The 17,681-nt window shown below is 40.5% G+C and overlaps 5 protein-coding genes and 1 pseudogene across 7 annotated transcripts; 3 read left to right on the top strand and 3 right to left on the bottom strand.

Moving 5' to 3' along the window:
* Positions 1-346: 346 nt before the first annotated feature.
* Positions 347-3,836, bottom strand: LOC104804216 (CLK4-associating serine/arginine rich protein). The gene is made up of 13 exons (XM_010528430.2): positions 3,545-3,836; positions 3,418-3,456; positions 3,153-3,301; positions 2,902-2,977; positions 2,490-2,790; positions 2,294-2,403; positions 2,171-2,218; positions 1,885-2,079; positions 1,530-1,631; positions 1,251-1,384; positions 1,003-1,141; positions 620-796; positions 347-547 (listed from the first exon to the last, which is right to left on the bottom strand). The coding sequence occupies exons 1-13, from the start codon at positions 3,739-3,741 to the stop codon at positions 523-525; spliced, it is 1,692 nt and encodes a 563-aa protein (XP_010526732.1). The 5' UTR covers positions 3,742-3,836; the 3' UTR covers positions 347-522.
* A 117-nt stretch (positions 3,837-3,953) lies between these two features.
* Positions 3,954-6,059, top strand: LOC104804215. 3 transcript variants are annotated; one of them, XM_010528424.1, is made up of 4 exons: positions 3,954-4,596; positions 5,000-5,110; positions 5,194-5,310; positions 5,409-6,059. In XM_010528424.1, exons 1-4 carry the CDS (start codon positions 4,567-4,569, stop codon positions 5,832-5,834), a joined length of 684 nt encoding a protein of 227 aa, XP_010526726.1. In that variant the 5' UTR covers positions 3,954-4,566; the 3' UTR covers positions 5,835-6,059. The 3 variants fall into 3 exon arrangements, with proteins under 3 accessions (XP_010526726.1, XP_010526728.1, XP_010526731.1); XM_010528426.1 differs by having other exon boundaries at positions 3,954-4,526; XM_010528429.1 differs by having other exon boundaries at positions 3,954-4,391.
* A 2,309-nt stretch (positions 6,060-8,368) lies between these two features.
* On the top strand, positions 8,369-10,186 carry LOC104804217 (myb family transcription factor EFM-like). The gene is made up of 5 exons (XM_010528431.1): positions 8,369-8,667; positions 8,767-8,945; positions 9,054-9,348; positions 9,440-9,516; positions 9,613-10,186. Exons 1-5 carry the CDS (start codon positions 8,442-8,444, stop codon positions 9,898-9,900), a joined length of 1,065 nt encoding a protein of 354 aa, XP_010526733.1. The 5' UTR covers positions 8,369-8,441; the 3' UTR covers positions 9,901-10,186.
* Positions 10,187-10,279: 93 nt separating this feature from the next.
* LOC104804218 (thioredoxin-like protein HCF164, chloroplastic) lies at positions 10,280-11,825 on the bottom strand. Its single transcript, XM_010528432.2, has 4 exons — positions 11,556-11,825; positions 11,196-11,435; positions 11,004-11,107; positions 10,280-10,837 (listed from the first exon to the last, which is right to left on the bottom strand). Exons 1-4 carry the CDS (start codon positions 11,706-11,708, stop codon positions 10,555-10,557), a joined length of 780 nt encoding a protein of 259 aa, XP_010526734.1. The 5' UTR covers positions 11,709-11,825; the 3' UTR covers positions 10,280-10,554.
* A 152-nt stretch (positions 11,826-11,977) lies between these two features.
* Positions 11,978-12,680, bottom strand: LOC104804219. The gene has a single exon (XM_010528433.1). It carries the CDS (start codon positions 12,635-12,637, stop codon positions 12,122-12,124), a length of 516 nt encoding a protein of 171 aa, XP_010526735.1. The 5' UTR covers positions 12,638-12,680; the 3' UTR covers positions 11,978-12,121.
* Positions 12,681-13,616: 936 nt separating this feature from the next.
* LOC104804220 lies at positions 13,617-17,174 on the top strand (annotated as a pseudogene).
* The last annotated feature ends 507 nt before the right edge of the window (positions 17,175-17,681 follow it).

Consider the following 17,681-nt stretch of genomic DNA (forward strand, 5'->3'; position numbering starts at 1 on the left):
GGGAACATTTTGTAGATCTCTTCGCCGTTCTCCACCTTCCGGCCATTGTCGAACGACCGAAGCATCCGACGATATCCGGACAGTAGCCGAGGTGGTTCTGTAAACGCAACAGCGGAGCAAACTGCCTCCCAAGATTTCAAGGATATCACCGGCGGAGGAGGATTTTAAGATCGCCATCGTGGCTAAACTGACGGCGGGAAGCTCCTGTGATGGATTGGGCCTTATTGGGCCATTCTAGCTAAGCCCAAACTGACTAAACGAGCCTTTTAGAGGAAAATGACACGTGGCACCAATCGGAGGTTTTTTTAAAGAAAAATAAAAGATGACAGGCGTTTACATTTCCGACTGCTACTGCAATGGATATGTCGTTTCTTTTATTCATAAAGTTTTTTGAGGTTAAAAGGGGGTACTCTCCGTACAAACAGACAATAATAACACACAAAGAGACAATATAAACATAATACAATAAAGAACCCAAACAGAACCTGCCTCTTGATCCAGAAATACTTCCGTCAAACTTCTTCAGTGCCTTGACCTGCTTCTTCGCCTGCGTTTTTCGGTGTTTAGCTTCACCAATTTATAGACAGCGACATCCAAACAGAAGCAGGGTCAGGTTTACCTGGGCGACCTGGAACACGAGGGTGAACGTCTTCGGGAACGACGAGGTGGCGACCGTGAATTTGATCTAGAAGACCTTGAACGTGAACGTGAACGGGACCGAGACCTTGACCTTGAACGAGAATACTTCCCTCGAGACCTCCTCCTCCTCCTGCTGCCACTTCTGCTTCTGTATATTCTGCATGCATATTACATATATATTCATCCCATCAAAAAGGTGCAACACACAAAATGATATTCAGCAACAGTGTTCCGGAATTCAATGGCAAAATCTTCTCTTTTCCTCTGCCATTCGAAACTCTTATAACGTCTCTCTGCCATTCTTCACCCTCTTCTCAAAACACCCATTCTTAAGCATCAAGCGAAAATGAACTTATTAACAACCTCGGTGGTGAACGACTATAACTCCTACTACGGCTGCGATGCCTATTCCGACTCAACCGGCTTGTTTCTGCCAGTTTCTCCAGCCTCTGCCGCTCCTGTTCTTGCTTTTTAGCCGTCTCAGCAGCTGAGTCTTTCTTAACTGTACCCACCAAAACATCCAGATCTCAAATTCTAATCAGAGAAATGGAATATTTTAAATAATCAACTGGGTAGGATGCAAGAGAAACATAACAGCTGGAGAGTCTTACTTTGTTTACTGAGCTGGTTGTTCATAATCCTTTTCAATCGCTCCTGAGGTGTCTCTTTCTTAGCCGTTTGTGTCTGTTTTGTAAGGGGCCCAGATGTACCTGCTTTGGACAGCTTCGCTAGTGCTGCAGATGTGCTGCAACGGTACCCGGAAAGAAAACGATGATAAAGGCAATCGAGTTTAGTTCAAGAGCTCATGCATGGTGTAAACACAGAAGATACCGATTATATATGCTCCAAAAAATCTATAAGTATGACCACATACACAATTGCATTCATACCTCACTGCCGGTTTTGCTGATTTAACACTCTTTTCCTTATCAAGAGACACACCAGATGCAGGATCGACATGTAGGGCCTCGAGAATATGGCCCTGCATAGGCCTGCAGGCAAAAAAAACAATGTTAATGTTACCCGGAATGCTGAGTTTAAGCAACTATGGATAAAAGCTCGATTGAAAATGGGATCCAGAAAGGAATGATCCTCTTTCTCTCCCTCTTTGCCGACAGGCAACCTAGTCCCGAGTTATTCTAGAACCCCAACAGTTTCCCTCAAGCAACATATCGGGAATAAGCGGCAGCAGAGTAAAGACTGCCCAATCTATCTTTGCAAGAATTAGAGGTTGAGTGCTCCGACCGGTTGAACGCATCAATCTGAGAAGGTGGCGAATGTGGTGGCGAGTATCCTTCGAACTTTTGACTTCCAACATCTCCAGAGCCTCCAAATTCAGTAATAAACTCGATTTTTGGTTTATTAAAATCATCAGAACGGCTTCCACGGCCATGGTGCCTAGAATGCGAAGGAGAATATGACCGGGATCTGGATCGTGATCTGTGAATAAGAGCAATGCGAAATAAGAACTAAAAAATCAACATTTCCCCATGTATGGTAGGACAGCATAATGACCAAGTAAACAAAAGACCTTCTTGCACGGGGATAAGCCTCGTAAGTAGGACTCCTTCTTGATTCCCTGCAGATTAAGAAACACCATTTGAGGAACTAAAAGTTCACTAATATCTGTTTTCAGCTGAATTATAGGTTTTACCTGTAGGGATCACGGTACACCATTTGCCTTCCACTGACCCTAGCAGCTTCTCTCTCTTTCTCCCTCTCTATCCTCGAAACTTTTCGTCTTTCCTTGCGACTCAACTTCTTCTGCAGACATTGAGTTGAGCAATTCTGTCAGTATCTCTAAACAAAGATGAAAAATGTGATTAATGTCAATGTACATGTAAACTAACAATTGAAGGGTCGCCCTTGATCAGTTCTTTCTGCCTTCTTTCTTCCTCCTTCGCTTTCTTGTCCATGTAAACTAGCCAGCCATATCGTTTTATTCCAAATTGCTTGGCAATCATTTCCATCGCTTCATCATCACTGTCATTACTGTCAAACTCTTCCTCATCGTCCTCATCCTCATCTTCGTCGTTAGCATCATCATCCTCTGCATCTGAGAAATCCTCTTCCTCCTTTCCGTTTCCAGTATATGAAAAGCCAACCTGTGAATATGTGCCTCTGCTCGCTGGAGGTTGGGCTGGTTGAGATCTATAGAGCAAACACAGAAGCCAGCAATTACAGCTTCATATCGAACCGAAGTAGAGAGCCATGCCATTTTCACCAATATGAGAAAACCCGTTTGGGGAGCTGAGATTGTACCTCTGTGATACAAAGGGTGCGATGAGTTTGATCTCAAGTTCTTGATTAACATGTTGCAAACCCTCCTCATCGGAAACTGTCAAACAGCATGAAGCATTCCCCAGTGACTCTAACCTCAATTACGCATTTTGACTCGAAGACCGGTTCCTCACATTGTCTTTCTCATTAGCGTGATCGGAAAAACAAACAGGAAACAAGATGTACGTATTGGAACACAGTGCATGATCAGGAAAATAGAAAAAGGTACCGACATCCTCTACGCCGATGCTTAATTAAATCCCGATAACGCTCAAAATTAACAAACTCTTCTACTTCTTCCTCCTCTTCCGACTTTTTCTGGGGCCGGAAGCTCCTCGACCCAGCCTCGCGTACAAAATCGAGAAGGGCTCGGCCATCGAATCTACACATAATCAATCCACCATGGACAATCACTTAACCCACCTCCGAAATCACCCAACCCGAGAAAAAACAGCCGAATTCAAGAGGAATTGATAAGCCCTAGAAGCAAATCATTACCTATCAATCAAAACATCTTGCTTCCCGTTCCAAGGAATCCTGACATGGAAAACGTACAGCATAAAACGAGCAGCAAACGCGAATCAGAGATTGGGAGGGGAGGAGAGAAGATAAGAGCGATCATTACAGGCCTTGTTGATCCTCGGAGGCTTGATAGAGACCGTCGTCGCGGAATATCCGGCAGCGGGATCCAACGGCTTGGATGGACTGGAGAGGATCACCGCGACGTTTGGCGAGATAAACGGCACGTCGCTGCGCCCTTTTCCGAGCGGCGTCCATCATGTCGTGAACCTTCTTCTCCGATCTCCTCGCTTCGTGCCACATCTTCTTCCTCCCCTCCTATGGATTCCTCCTCCGTCGCGAACGCTGATGAACCTCGAAAAACCCTAACCAACCTAGAAAACTCGTCAAACTTTTTCTGCTCACGTTTCATTAACACAAATATTAAATGACGTCTCATTGCTTAAATACCATTTATAAGCATAATTTAAATAATAATATTTAAAATTACAAGAGGGAGAGCTAATTAAATTAAGATCATTGCTTTTGTTTATTGGGCCTATACTGTTTATTGGGCCTTTTGTAAATTGGGCTTTGTGTATGAAAATGCTTTAAAAAAAAGCAGCTATGGGAAAGTTCTCGTCGTTTTCTGCCTGCTGTCGCTGCTTCCTCTCTCCAACGAGAGCTTTCGTAGTTCTCCTCCTCGCTCTGTTCGAGATTTTCTAATGCGAGCGAGATTATATATATATAAATATATGTGTATATACATACACATACATACATATATATGAGCATATTTAATGCAGAAACGGTGGATCAGTGGAAACTATGAGCAGAGGGCAACACATTTTCTTCTTCTGGCCGCTTTACTTTTTTCTCCCGCTCTGTAATTTCATAAGGAGGAGTTGCTAATTCAGCCATGGAAATGGATTTAATGCATCATTAACCTTTTTCAAAATCAAGAACAGAACCCTGTATATCATCCGTTCCTTCTCTTATTTTCCTCTCTCTCTCTCCTCTGTTTCGCGACCTTGCTTTCTTTTTTGGTGGCACAATTTATGGTGGGTTTTATGGGTCTCTTTGATTTACATCGGTAGCGTCGAAGAAAGGTAAACAGAGAACGCAAGTGTTTGGGCTGCTCTTCCCTCCATGAAAGCTCCTTCAATGCATTACAATCATGTTACCTCTCTCTCTCTCTCTCTCTCTCTCTCTCTCTCTCTCCCCTTGATCCATTTCTTGCTGGTTTTTGGGATTTTTTCTTGGTGGGTATGCTTAGTTTCTGAGAAAGCTTGTTGCTTTTGTGGTAACCTGGTGACTCTCACTCGGGTTATTAGATTCTGATTGTTTTTAGATTCTTGCCTTGGAGATCAGTCTATAAGCGACCACCGAATCTTGCTTTTTTCCAACACACGTAGCTGTGGAATTCGGTTCTTGTGAAAGCCATCGATTACTCTTTCTTATCCAAATCTCTAGTGTGTGTGCGCTGTTTCACACTAGACACTTGTTGCTAAGGAATGAATAGGTCTGTTCTCTTGATCCTTTCTCTTTAAATCTGATTAGTGTCTGTCTAAATCTGTGAAAGGAGGAGGAGGAGATGGAGAGTAGGGGCAATGTTACAGGTGCTGTTTCAAGCAAATCTCTGGATAATCGTCGCCGGGCTAACATGGATAGGAGGATGGAACTGTTGCAAGATGTATGATTATAATCATTCTTGAGAATCACTTTATTGGATTGGCTTTGATCCATTTGGGTAACTCTTCTGTATGATTGTGTAAGGTTGATAAGCTGAGGAGGAAGCTGAGACAAGAAGAGAATGTGCACAGAGCACTGGAGAGGGCTTTCACTAGGCCATTGGGAGCTCTCCCTCGTCTTTCGCCTTATCTCCCTCCCGGTGTGAGTACAAATTTCACCCATTTCTCCGTTACGTTTGGAGAAACCGACATGGGAATGTCTAAGTTCAATCTCGAAACTTGATCTCTCTTGGTTTTAAGACATTGGAGCTTCTTGCTGAAGTAGCTGTTCTTGAGGAGGAAGTAGTTAGACTGGAAGAGAAAGTTGTCGGCTTTAGGCAATGTCTATACCAGGAAGCTCTCCATACATCTTCCAAGAGAAATCCGGGGAGTCCTAACGGCTTAAACGAGAACTCTCCCGTTAGAAATGGTAAACATCATCGTTCGAAGTCTCTGTCTCATCACCAGTTCAGTCCATTGTTCTCCCCTACCAAACGACAGCCGCCCCTTGGTAGAAGTGTTTCAAGCAGGAAGCTCTTCTCCTCGGATCACACAGCTCATGATCAAAGCAGAATGGGGAATGGCAAAGATGTTACGACGGGGAAAGAGAATCGATCCTCGGTTAGAGATTCGAAAGGCGAGAAGGATAAGCGATCACCCGAGAAGAGGCGCATAGAAACCATTTAGACGTTCTTCTTTCATCAGTCCTTCAAATCTATGGAACATTGAAAAGTTTCTTTCTATTTCCTTCATGGTTCAGCTAGACAATAGATTTGCAGACCAGGAAAAAAAGGGCAAGGACAGCCAGTTTGATCATTTGTTAATTGGTTCTCATTGATGGTACATAGAACATGTCATGTTTCATTACATTTATTTTTTTTTCGGTTAATGAATAGTTTAATTCGATTTTTATCCATATATTAAAAATAAAATTATTATCAATGTCGTGCTTTTGGTTTTGGATTAAAAAAAATGAATTGTTTGAAATAATTATTGATTTTATGGGCTGGTTTTAAGGCCCACGAATATAGAATCTTCACAAACAATAGCCGGCCCAACATATTCGTGGGTGGAACTAGATTGTTGTGGGCCAACACCTACTTTTATATACCGTCTGATTTAATTATATATATAAATTATTAGAATAAATTATAATATTAATAACAATAAATTTTCTTTGTACAAACTAATTGAAATATTGACTTGACCGTCAATATTATTCAAAATTTAATTTTCTTATTTGTTTTTTTATATATATCCTTTTCAAAAGCTACACGTCTTCATTGTCTTTTTGCATATTCATCTTTTACAAAATGAAACCAAGACCGTCCAAAAATAAAACTTTCATTAGAAAAGAATATAGGAATCTTCAATTCAATTATATAGATTTTTTAACTATAATATATCGTCTGATTAATTACGTTGAATGTATTGAAAAGTGGTTAATGTGTATGATGTATTGAAACGGTTCAGTATAACTTAAGTTATATTATTTATAGAAATTATCGTGCGTTTGTTTGCTTGTATATCAAATTTATTGTAGAGTAATTTATAGATTTTTGCAATGATAATGAGTAATTTATATATATAGTTTACAATTTGTATATATAAGTATATGGTTTTAACATTAAAACATGTTCGCAAATACGAGTTGAAATCAATGATAAAAATATATATATTTTAAATATGGTCGTTGGAAGACACTGCTCTGACGTTACCCACAAAAACAGATGGACAGTGGTTAATAGATAATGTGATGGACACGTGTCGATAACCCACATGAGAATCTATAATCAGACTAGTTAAGTGTCCCATTATCAGTCTGGACGTTTCCAATCCAAACGATTTCCGGAAGAATCAGGATTCTCTGCCATGTGTCGACAATTTATTGGTTACAATGACCGCCTATTGTGCCAGTGGCCTGATTCCTTGGGCATTTGTGAACGCTCCCTTTTAAAAATAGTATATTTTTGCACGAAATCATTAGTCGGTCCAAAATTCTTTAAATTTGTAGAATTAATTCTAATAAATTTAAGCGACTTTGTAAGGAGGTAAAGTGTCAAATAAAGTTGTTTTGTGTCGCGGAATCTTTCACATGGCCATATATACACATATCTATATATATATATATTCACCATGTTGATCAATGTGAGTGGAGAAAACAGGTGCATATGGTAAAAAACCATGTTGAATTTTAACCACCTCTCTTTGACCCATGCATCGATTAAAATCGGTTCAATCCAGTGTTATGTGAACTGTCTCTACCTAATATTCACAGTGTTCGTACATGCATCTCACAGTAATAATATTTTGGCTCCATATCATCCCATTATCCCAAAAAACAATATTTTGGTAAAATATCATTTTATTATTCTATTAATCTTGTTGAGTGTGGATGATACACTAACATATATTATGTATTAAAATAAAACTATATATATATATATATATATATTGTGTGCGTGCACGGTTGAACCAATATTAGAATAAAATACTAGAGTTTTTATTCTATCGGAATATTTATTATACAAAACTTAAATTTAGATTTTTTTATCATATATTTGAATAAAGGATGACTAGCTCGTAAATATAATATCTTTATTTTGATTGGCATGGTATATATATATAATGATTGAACTTTACAAAGTTAAAAGTTTTGGAACGCGTAGATTTTAAATGTCTCTCCGATAAAAAAAAATGGTAGAATAATGCACAGATATGAAATTTGATTAATTTTTAAAAATTAATAAGTGAAACTAAAAACGCAAAAAATGGTCTTTCTAGCTTTTAAATAGTGTAAAACTTATTATTATTATTATTATAAATTGTTATTATTATGATGATGATGATGATTTTCAATATTTTATTAAAAAATATTGATTGAAAATTATTTCATAAAAATATCCAAGGGGTAGAAAAGGATGAGAATCTAGAAAATTTATGGAAAACATTAATTAATTAAAATGACCTCATAATCCAAAAATGTAAAAAGATCACATGGTCGTTGGTCTTAAGGATAATACAGTAATCCCACGACTGAAAAAAGGAATAAACGGTAGCAGTGGAATCCGATGACGATTCGCCGCGTGTGTACGGTATCCAAAAGATTCCTGTACCATGTCAATACAATCTCCTTGAATTACGGAATAGCCCTCCAGATGTCCAATTATTTACAACGCCTGCGATTCACCGCATCTTCCCCTAACAAGTCCCCATTTTCTTCTTCTTCTGCTATAAATACGCTTTTAGATCCTTCGTCTTCATCTGGTCGATGTGTGTTAAGGAAAACGGTAGATGGTGGAAACAGATACGGTTCGGAGGATGGAGCTTAATCTAGATCTGGGTGTCTACTGCTTGCCGAAACCCTTGTCTGAATTTCTTCACGAAGTCTCGCAGATCAATGACTGTCCTTCGGCTCTGTCGGAAATCCATGGATTTGTCGACAGATTGGAGGAAGAGAGGCGAAAGATCGATGTTTTTAAACGGGAACTCCCTCTCTGCATGCTTTTGTTGAATGAAGGTACAAATCTCTGTTTCTTCCCTCCCCCCTTTTTTTTGATAAAATTCTTCCCCTCCCGGTTTGATTCTGATATTCAATCGATTGCTTTTGATTCTGCAGCAATAGGGAGGTTGAAGGAAGAGGCAACGCGTTGCGCAGAGGCCGGAGATGGGTCGGCGGTTGAAGGATCAAATAGGAAATTCGATGATGGCGGAGGGGCAAAAGTGGAAAATGACAAGAAGAACTGGATGAGCTCTGCCCAGTTATGGATCTCGAACTCGGATTCCCAAATGCAATCGGTAATTCATAAATCAACCTCCTTTTATTTATATTGCTTTCGTTTATTTCAGACATTGTTGAGGACAAGAAATAAAAAAGACGAATCATTGGATCATGTTTGTTGGCAGAGGAATGAAGAAGAGGAAGAAGATCGGTCAGCGCCGCCAAACCCATCTCCGAGCTGTAACTTTGCTAACAAAGGAGGGGAATTTCCGCCATTTTCGCGTCTGTACGGAAGCTGCCATCCTCCTCCTTTAACCCTAATGCCTCCAGCTTCAGTCATGGTGGTGAATTGCAGAGTTGACCGTCATCAACCGAGCAAACCCTCGAACCAAAATCAGAAGAAAGAACAGCGGCGGCGATGGTCGCCGGAGCTCCACCGGAAATTCATAGACGCCCTTCAGCGTCTCGGAGGTTCAAAAGGTTCGTCCTTTAAAGTTCACAACTTTACTTGACGTCTCAGGAAAATCGACATTGTTATTTGATATGTATTCTGACTGCATGTTCTACGCAGTGGCTACGCCGAAACAGATCAGAGAGCTGATGCAAGTCCAAGGCCTAACCAATGATGAAGTCAAAAGCCATTTACAGGCAAAGTCCTTTAGCAATCTTCTCTTCAAAACCATTTAGAACTCTGCCATTTTAATTTTCATGAGATATAAGCTATCAGTCTTGTTTGGCTTGCAGAAATACAGAATCCATGTGCGGAAACATCCGATTTCCCGGGCTGATGAAACAGTGGAAACTGCAGGAGGGTTGCATCAAATCCCGTGTAAGGACAAAGACTCAGAGAGCCAGTCGGATTCTCCGCAAGGGCCGCTCATCCGGAGAGGATTCTCCGGCGATGGAGGAGGCCTCAGCTCAGAGGCTGCCGAAGGAGAAGATGATAACGAAGACGACGAGGAGGCGGTATCCGACGGGCAGAGCCGCAAGAATGCGACTAACATGAAGGAAGAAATGGATCTTAAGCTTTAGAAGTTTACAAAATGAGTATATACAGATTAATCTCTATACAATGGTCCTTTAGATGTAAACAGGGAGAGATCTTCAAGCTCTGTTCCTTTTTTTCTGCATCAAGAAAGGAACTCATAGATTCAAGATTTTGCTTGTGGGTTAGTGTTTGAAGTTTTGGTCTCCAAAGAAAATTGTGGTTTTGTCTGAAACTACGATGTCGTTGTTACCATCTAATCTGAATTTAGAGGTTCCATCTGGAAGATTTAAGCATATGTAAGAGTAGATAAGATGAGATTTTTCCAAATTATTATTTTTCGTTATTTTAATAGTATTTGACATTGTCAAATCAATATAATATTATCTCTTTTAAATGTTCGATAAAATAAATCATAATAAACAATAAGAAGAAAAACCAGTGGATTGGGTAGAAATCTAACCAGACTTCTGAACCATGTTCTTAAGATGGAACCGAGTTTCTGTTTCCAATCTAAACTGGGCCTTATATAACCGAGTGATCCCACCAAAACATATACATATACATATATACGCACGTATACAAACATATATATATATATATATATATGTATCAGCTGGGAACTACAGTTATCTGATCTTTTGGTGGAAATTTTGGATTCAGCTTCTTGAAAAGCAGCAGAGAGGGAGGGGGTGTCTGTCTTATCCATGGCTTCTTGGATCAACCACTTGATGAACCTTACGAGACTCGGCCTTTGAATACTCTCCCACGACACGGGCATGAGGAATGGACGGCTGGCCGCGCGCCAGAGCGTCTACGTTCTCCCCGAGAAATTGCTTCGGCAGCCTTCCTACCACATTACCTTCCTCGTTCCCGTCTTTGTCAAGGAACGCAAAATGGGGAATGCCCTCCACACCAAACTCGTCAAGCTCTTGTTCCCACTTGGTGTTGTCCACATTTAGCATCACAAAGTTAACCTTGTCCCTGTGAGAAAACATGGCATCATAAACATTAACTAACCAGTTTGGCATCTGCAATAACCAGACATTTACAAGTTCCAGAATCATCACAGATTGGGTAGAATTGTGCAAGTAAAAATCTTCCATATTGATCTATATAAGGGTTATATGAGTCAGCAACTTCGCCATACTTGTACTGCTGCTCGACTTTGTACACATCTGGGGCTAGTTCCCGACACACCTCGCACCAGTCGGCGTAGAACTCAACCACAGTGGGTTTCCCATTCGACAAAGCCTAAGAACAGCAACAACAATGTCATCCCAAATGCAGATTGGTTACGACAGGAATTTCTGACATTTAGAATCAGAGGAAGAACCGGAACCTCCTCGTAAGGCAATGCCGAAGCGGACAAATCCTTCAAGGAAACCCCAAAATCGAGCCTCGTCGATACAAAAAGCCCTAACGCTGCAACTGCAGAGGCGAGCGCAACTCGTTTGTTGATTTCTTTGGTGGGAAATTCGGGGAACCCAGAAGCAGAATCAGCTGGAGATGAATCCGCTGTCTTCACTGAGGACGACGAACCATCACCAACAGAGCCGCCGCCATCGACAACCAGCTTTTCCTGAACCAAGAAACGCGAGACCCATTTAGCCAATTGCATCACAATCCAATCAAACCTTCAAAAACTCGAAATCGCGGGAGAAAGATCGAAGCTTTTCTTCCTTTCTCTAACGGGTTTTACCTGGGTTTCGGCGGCTTCTGGTTTTGTTCGGCAGCGAAGAACTCGAAATCGTGGAGCTCCTGTTTGGATTAGAAACAGAGATCGAGGGCATTGGAGGCTTGGATGTAATTTATGATCAGATAGAGGATTCAAGGGGAAAGCTAAGCGAGCCATCGTCGACGGAGAGTCGGAGAGGGGAAGATGCAGATGATGTACGGACAGCACTGCTTAGTTTACAGGTTAATTGGAAGAGCAAAAGCATACAATATACTCTCTTGATACCAATATTATCATAAACAGTAGCTGTAGCTTCTTGCTCTGTCTAAGCATTAGGAGCCACTCATTTTAATAATTCTGGGAAAAAAAAAGGATTATATTCGTCCACAGATTTTGATTTTTCTTCTTCTGGGCATGGTCGATGATACGTTTAGGACTCTGAAACATAATTTCAGACCAGATTTTAATTTTGAGACATTGAATTTTTCTCCAGTTTATCAACATGAAGGATAATGTTCAATGGAAGTTGCAGAAAACATACATAAAGATCAAATTTTTTCAGAGGGACAAAAAGAAAATCTCAGAGAATTCTACGATTTCTGGGCTTCCGGTCCCAAGATCCCGTTGACGACTGACGTGGCGACAACAACGCCGACGAACTCCGCCGCGGCGACAGCCCCCGCCTGCGCCAATCCGCCGAAACTGACCGCCGTCTCGATCTCTCTCTCCGCCGTCTGTATTCCTCTCTCCGCCGTCTGTATTCCTCTCTCCGCCGCCTCTATCCCTTTCTCCGCCGCTTCTATCCCCTTCTCCGCCGTCTCGAAACCTTCCTTCACGATCTCCACCGCTTCCTCCTCCGCCTTCCTTATCTGCTTCCTTATACCGAACAACGGAATATCCCCCGCCATTGATTCCGACTGCCGGGCTGTCACCACCGTCGCCGCCGTCAGCGAGAACAGCAGCTCCCTGCGCCAGACGGCGCGTGACGGCAGCGGCGGGGGGAAAGGTTCTCTAAGCTGCGCTTTGCATGAGATGACGTGAGCATTTCTCGCGCGCTGAAGGCCGACATTACCGCCGAGCAGAGAAAACGAAGCTGTTGAAGCCATTGGTGACAGAGGAAAATCCAAGTTTGGAGATCGAGAGGAAATAGAAAACAAAGGTTCTCTAAGCTGCGCTTTGCATGAGATGACGTGAGCATTTCTCGCGCGCTGAAGGCCGACATTACCGCCGAGCAGAGAAAACGAAGCTGTTGAAGCCATTGGTGACAGAGGAAAATCCAAGTTTGGAGATCGAGAGGAAATAGAAAAATCAAATTTATATATATATCAGAGAATATATATTACCCAGAAGATATTTGGGGCTAAGACAACCGATTTAATTTTAGAGTGAATGGTAAGAAGTAATTCGAGATGGATTAAGATAATATAAATAATGTTTTAATTTTAAATCTAATAAAAAGAAAGTTAAATGCGAATAAAAATTAATTTATAACTAAACCAATACGACGTGTAAAAAACATCTAACTATAAATTTTGAATAACTATCTAAATAAAATAATTATTTTCGTTCTAAAAATCAAAGGGATAAAAAATCATTCTCTTTCACCGATACCATGAATTAGGGCAAGATAATCATTCGAATGATTAATAAAACAAGTGATTCGTTACCATATTCTATGACAAATTTAATCATTAAATAATATCCACTCATTAGAATAATTTTCATGCATATATATATATATATATATATGTTCGTTTTATTTTTTATCATCTCATATTATTATTCCCGAAGTTTTCCATTAGCATTGCAAGTCATCATATTAGATTTGAAGCGTACCTTCTCGCCTTCTCACGTACAGCCAGAACGGAATTCCAACGAACAAGAACTCGCCACGTAGCATACGACAGAACCAGATGAACCAATCCAACCAATAGGCAGAAGCCTTGTCGACATGTTCTTTTTCCCTTATCGCCTCGAAATCTCTTCTTCCGTATTAATCTCTGAGGTTTAACTAACTCTCCCTCTTTTGTTTCTTGCGAATAGCAGAAAAAAAAAAGGAATAAAAGCTTTTGTCTGATCACAACAATGGCCGCGTCCTGACAAGCCGCCGCAACGCTGGTGCAACTGACAAGGTTGTTCCTCCACGCGCCGCCGTGCATCTCCGGTCCACACAGAGCGTATCTAAAGCATTCGGCATTGAACCGGCAGCTGCTCTCTCCAGTCCGATCTCAGAGACTTAGGTCAAAAATTCGCTGACACAGCCAAGATCGCCGGTTTCTCCCTCGCCACCTCATTTCGGTACCCTTTCTTGGCTCTTACGTCTTCCATTTTGACGCGACATGTTGGGTTGATTATATGATTCCCATCTGAATGTATTTATCTGAGAAAATCACAGCTTTCTGTCATAATGTTTATCAAAGTACTCAGTGGGAGTTCGGATCATAAGAAGAGATCGTTAGGGCCTGACCAACACTTTTTTTAGATATGTAATTGGATGAGGTTCTAAAATGGTGAGTGACTTGTGAAGGAGGCAAAGACAGAGGGTGTGCCAAATAGGCTAACTTTCGAGGAAATCCAAAGCAAGACATACTTTAGAAGTGAAAGGAACAGGAACTGCTAACCAGTGTCCGACCATTGAAGGAGGATCAGATTCATTCGCCATCAAGCCAGGCAAATACTACGCCAAGAAATTCTAATTCGAACCCACTTCCTTCACTGTCAAGGCGGAGGGAGTTAGCAAGAATTCCCCACCCAAATTCCAAAACACCAAGCTCACGAGTCATGACCCGTACACTCTCGACGAAATCGAAGGCCCCTTCGAGGTTGTGGCCCTTCTTATTCACATATCTGTGAAGTTTGAGGAGAAAGACGGTATATGGACTACGCCATTCCTGTTCACGATCAAGCAACTGGTCGCATCGGGCAAGCCCGAGAGTATAAACAGACATTGAATCGGAAGGTTGATCGTTCAAGATATACAATCCATTCACAAGGTAACCATTACCATAATAGATATCGTATTTGAACATCACCAAGTTCTTATTCTCAATATCAAACCGAAAACCATCCAAATCCAAACAAGAAATAGAAATGATGCTTTTGCTTATAGCAGACACAAAGTACAATTACTTAGTTCTATAACCAGTCCAGACGGTAAAGATAAATCATAAATGCCAATGGCCAATGCAGCAACTTTTGCTCCATTTACGATGCGTAGATCTACTTCACCTCGAGCCAATGTCCTACTTCTTTTCAGACCCTGCACATTTCTACAAATGTGTGAGACACATCCGGTATCCAATACCCAGGATGAAGAAGTGAATACGTTAGTCTATAACGCAAATACCTGAAGCATAAGCTTCACTAAGCTTCTTCTTCTTCAGATCTTCCAAGAAGAGTTTACAATTTCTTTTCCAATGAACAGGTTCATGGCAGAAATGGCATTCTCCTTTCTCGGGTTTTGCTTAGGCTTGTTGGCAACATTTGCCCCACTTGCCTTGCCTTTGCCCTTTCCTTTGGAACGTTTCCGCTTTTTCAAACTCTTCGAAACAACGAGCACATTCTTTTCCACCTTAATGCTCGTCTCGACCATCTTAAGCATCCCATGCAATCCAATCAAGGTCTGATCCATCTCATGCATATGATAGCTCATAATGAACTGATCATAGAAGTCTAGAAGAGACTGGAGCACAAGGTCAACGGCCAACTCCCTATCCATTCTCAAGCCATAACGCTCAGGTTTTTCAAGATGACCCTTCATCTTAAGAACATGAGTGCTAACCGATTGCCCTGTCGTCAAATGACATGCAAGTAGGTTCTTCAACGTGTTGTATTTCTCAACACTCGCATGCTCTTGGAACATTGTCTTCAACTGCTCGAGCAACTCAAAGACATTTACGCCTTTAAATTTCTTATGCAGTTCACGACTTATTTTCACGAAACAAAAAGCCATCATGTCGATAAAACTTTTCAAATGCTTTCTTTTCACATGCAACAAATATTTTGTCAAAGTCATGATCATGCAAGTATAACTCTTTCAAGAATTCAAAACCTAATAGTTTGGCATCAAGAGTTGAGATAAGAGTATACCTACGCGATAATGCGTCAGCCACAACATTTTCCTTGCCTTGCTTGTATTGGATCGCATAAGGAAACATCTCGATGAACTCGATCCAACGTGTATGTCTTCGATTCAGCTTGTTTTGTGTCTTTAAATGCTTCAGAGACTCATGATCGGTGTGGACTATGAATTCTTTAGACCACAAGTAGTGTTGCCATGTCTCAAAAGCTCTCACCAATGCATAGAGTTCTTTATCGTACGTGGAGTAATTCAAAGTTGCGCCGCTGAGTTTCTCGCTAAAGTAAGCAATAGGCTTTTTCTCCTGCATAAGAACTGCACCGATACCAATTCCAGAAGCATCACATTCGATTTCAAATGTTTTTGAAAAATCCGGTAAAACCAATAAAGGAGTAGAACTTAGCTTTTCTTTCAGAGTGTTGAATGTGTTCTCTTGCTCCTTTTTCCACTTAAATCCCACATCTTTCTTGATGATCTCAGTTAAAGGAGCAGCGATGTATATATATGTATATTAAGGAGGTGTATATATACGTATAAACAAATATTTTGTATATTTATACATCTATATATGTATAAATATAGATATATTTTGTGTTTATATATTTTTATATATACAAATATGATGTGTGTGTATATACACATATATGTATACGAATAAGTGTATATATATATTAACCATATACATATACATAACAAATATATATATATATATATATGAATTTGAATATGTATATATATTAATGTTATATGATATCAGAAGTTTAATTTGGAGGAGTTGGAAGAATTCTAATTAGAACTCTAGGGTTAAGGAGGATTGAGCTGGAGCAGTGGAAGGATGGGTTACCTACTGGGAAGTGAGTTTCGGGATCGTGGTTTGGTTGGATCGGGGTCGGGATCGGGGTTGGGGTCGGTGTCGGGTCGGGTCGGGAATATGTTTCGAATTTTTCGTTGGAAAATTCCAACGGATATCGGTTGGAAATTCCGTTGGAAAATTCCAACGGATGCCGGTTGGAAATTTCCGGAAAAATTCGTTGCAATTCCGTTGAAAATTCCAACGGTTTTCCAACGGACACCGATTTCTAACGACGAAATTCCAACGGATAAAACCGTCCGTTGGAAACGTTAATTTCCAACGGAAATTTGGCCATTTCCAACGGATTTACCCGTTGGAAATGACCATTTTTTTTGTAGTGAGAGGATCCTCGTTCTTGGACCCAAAAGGGACGCGGCGGCTCACAATTAACGCGGTTGCATTGCCAGCCGGAGGAGATGACGAGGAACTGGCAAAGGAGAACAAAAAGGACGCTGCCTCTTCCACTGGTAAGATCACTCTCAGTATCACGAAGACAAAACCCGAGACTGGGGAAGTGATTGGTGTGTTCGAGAGCATTCAGCCTTCTGAAACTGACTTGGGTGCTAAGTCTCCTCAGGATGTCAAGATTCAGGGAATTTGGTATGCCCAGCTTGATCGATGAACATATATAAAACCCTATCTATCTATGGCTGTGAACTATGTATAAAGATTGAATGTCCGTCTTTTGTATGATTTCTATTTCTTGTCTCAAGATTTTTCAGAGGTTTCGAATGGAAAGAGAAGATGAATATACATTCAGATATACAGATAAATAATCCATCTTAAAAAAATGAATCGAAATTTAATTCTATGATAATAACTTTTTACTTCTTAATACCTTAATCCGATTTTTTTTTCAACAGATTTATAGGCATCGGAGTGCGATATCATCATACAGATTATATTAATTATATAAAAGAAACAAAATTTATAGATTATAAGAAGGCACCGGCTTGTTAAGTACATGCATGCACGCACATTCCACCAAAAAAGAAAGTACATGCATGCACCTACCATTGTCCGTACACCAGGGTTGTGATCTGAAAAGATCACGATAAAGCAACTACCTGAATTCAGAACAAAATGTCACATGAAGTATGAGGATATGAGGGTAGGGGACAGATAGTTTTATTTGAATACGAAAATAAAATATATATTTAAATCAAATTCAATGTGATAGTTAACTGAGATTTGTAGCAAATATTAATTGAGATTCCTG

The sequence above is a fragment of the Tarenaya hassleriana genome, unplaced genomic scaffold (genome assembly GCF_000463585.1).
Source record: "Tarenaya hassleriana unplaced genomic scaffold, ASM46358v1 Cleome9, whole genome shotgun sequence".
In the NCBI taxonomy this organism is placed as follows: domain Eukaryota; kingdom Viridiplantae; phylum Streptophyta; class Magnoliopsida; order Brassicales; family Cleomaceae; genus Tarenaya; species Tarenaya hassleriana.

Excerpts from the sequence above, each read along its gene's own strand:
- LOC104804217 (XM_010528431.1), top strand. The coding sequence starts at position 8,442 with ATGGTGGAAACAGATACGGTTCGGAGGATGGAGCTTAATCTAGATCTG. Across the intron at positions 8,668-8,766 it reads CATGCTTTTGTTGAATGAAG|CAATAGGGAGGTTGAAGGAA; the intron begins GTACAAATCTCT and ends TTGATTCTGCAG. Across the intron at positions 9,517-9,612 it reads AAGTCAAAAGCCATTTACAG|AAATACAGAATCCATGTGCG; the intron begins GCAAAGTCCTTT and ends TTTGGCTTGCAG.
- LOC104804215 (XM_010528424.1), top strand. The coding sequence starts at position 4,567 with ATGAAAGCTCCTTCAATGCATTACAATCAT. Across the intron at positions 4,597-4,999 it reads CTTCAATGCATTACAATCAT|GAGGAGGAGGAGATGGAGAG; the intron begins GTTACCTCTCTC and ends AATCTGTGAAAG. Across the intron at positions 5,311-5,408 it reads CGCCTTATCTCCCTCCCGGT|ACATTGGAGCTTCTTGCTGA; the intron begins GTGAGTACAAAT and ends CTTGGTTTTAAG.
- LOC104804216 (XM_010528430.2), bottom strand. The coding sequence starts at position 3,741 with ATGTGGCACGAAGCGAGGAGATCGGAGAAGAAGGTTCACGACATGATG. Across the intron at positions 2,978-3,152 it reads TAAGCATCGGCGTAGAGGAT|TTTCCGATGAGGAGGGTTTG; the intron begins GTCGGTACCTTT and ends GCTGTTTGACAG. Across the intron at positions 1,142-1,250 it reads CAACCAGCTCAGTAAACAAA|TTAAGAAAGACTCAGCTGCT; the intron begins GTAAGACTCTCC and ends TGGTGGGTACAG.
- LOC104804218 (XM_010528432.2), bottom strand. The coding sequence starts at position 11,708 with ATGGCTCGCTTAGCTTTCCCCTTGAATCCTCTATCTGATCATAAATTA. Across the intron at positions 11,108-11,195 it reads CGGCATTGCCTTACGAGGAG|GCTTTGTCGAATGGGAAACC; the intron begins GTTCCGGTTCTT and ends TGCTGTTCTTAG. Across the intron at positions 10,838-11,003 it reads AAAGTCGAGCAGCAGTACAA|GGACAAGGTTAACTTTGTGA; the intron begins GTATGGCGAAGT and ends GTTTTCTCACAG.
- LOC104804219 (XM_010528433.1), bottom strand. The coding sequence starts at position 12,637 with ATGGCTTCAACAGCTTCGTTTTCTCTGCTCGGCGGTAATGTCGGCCTT.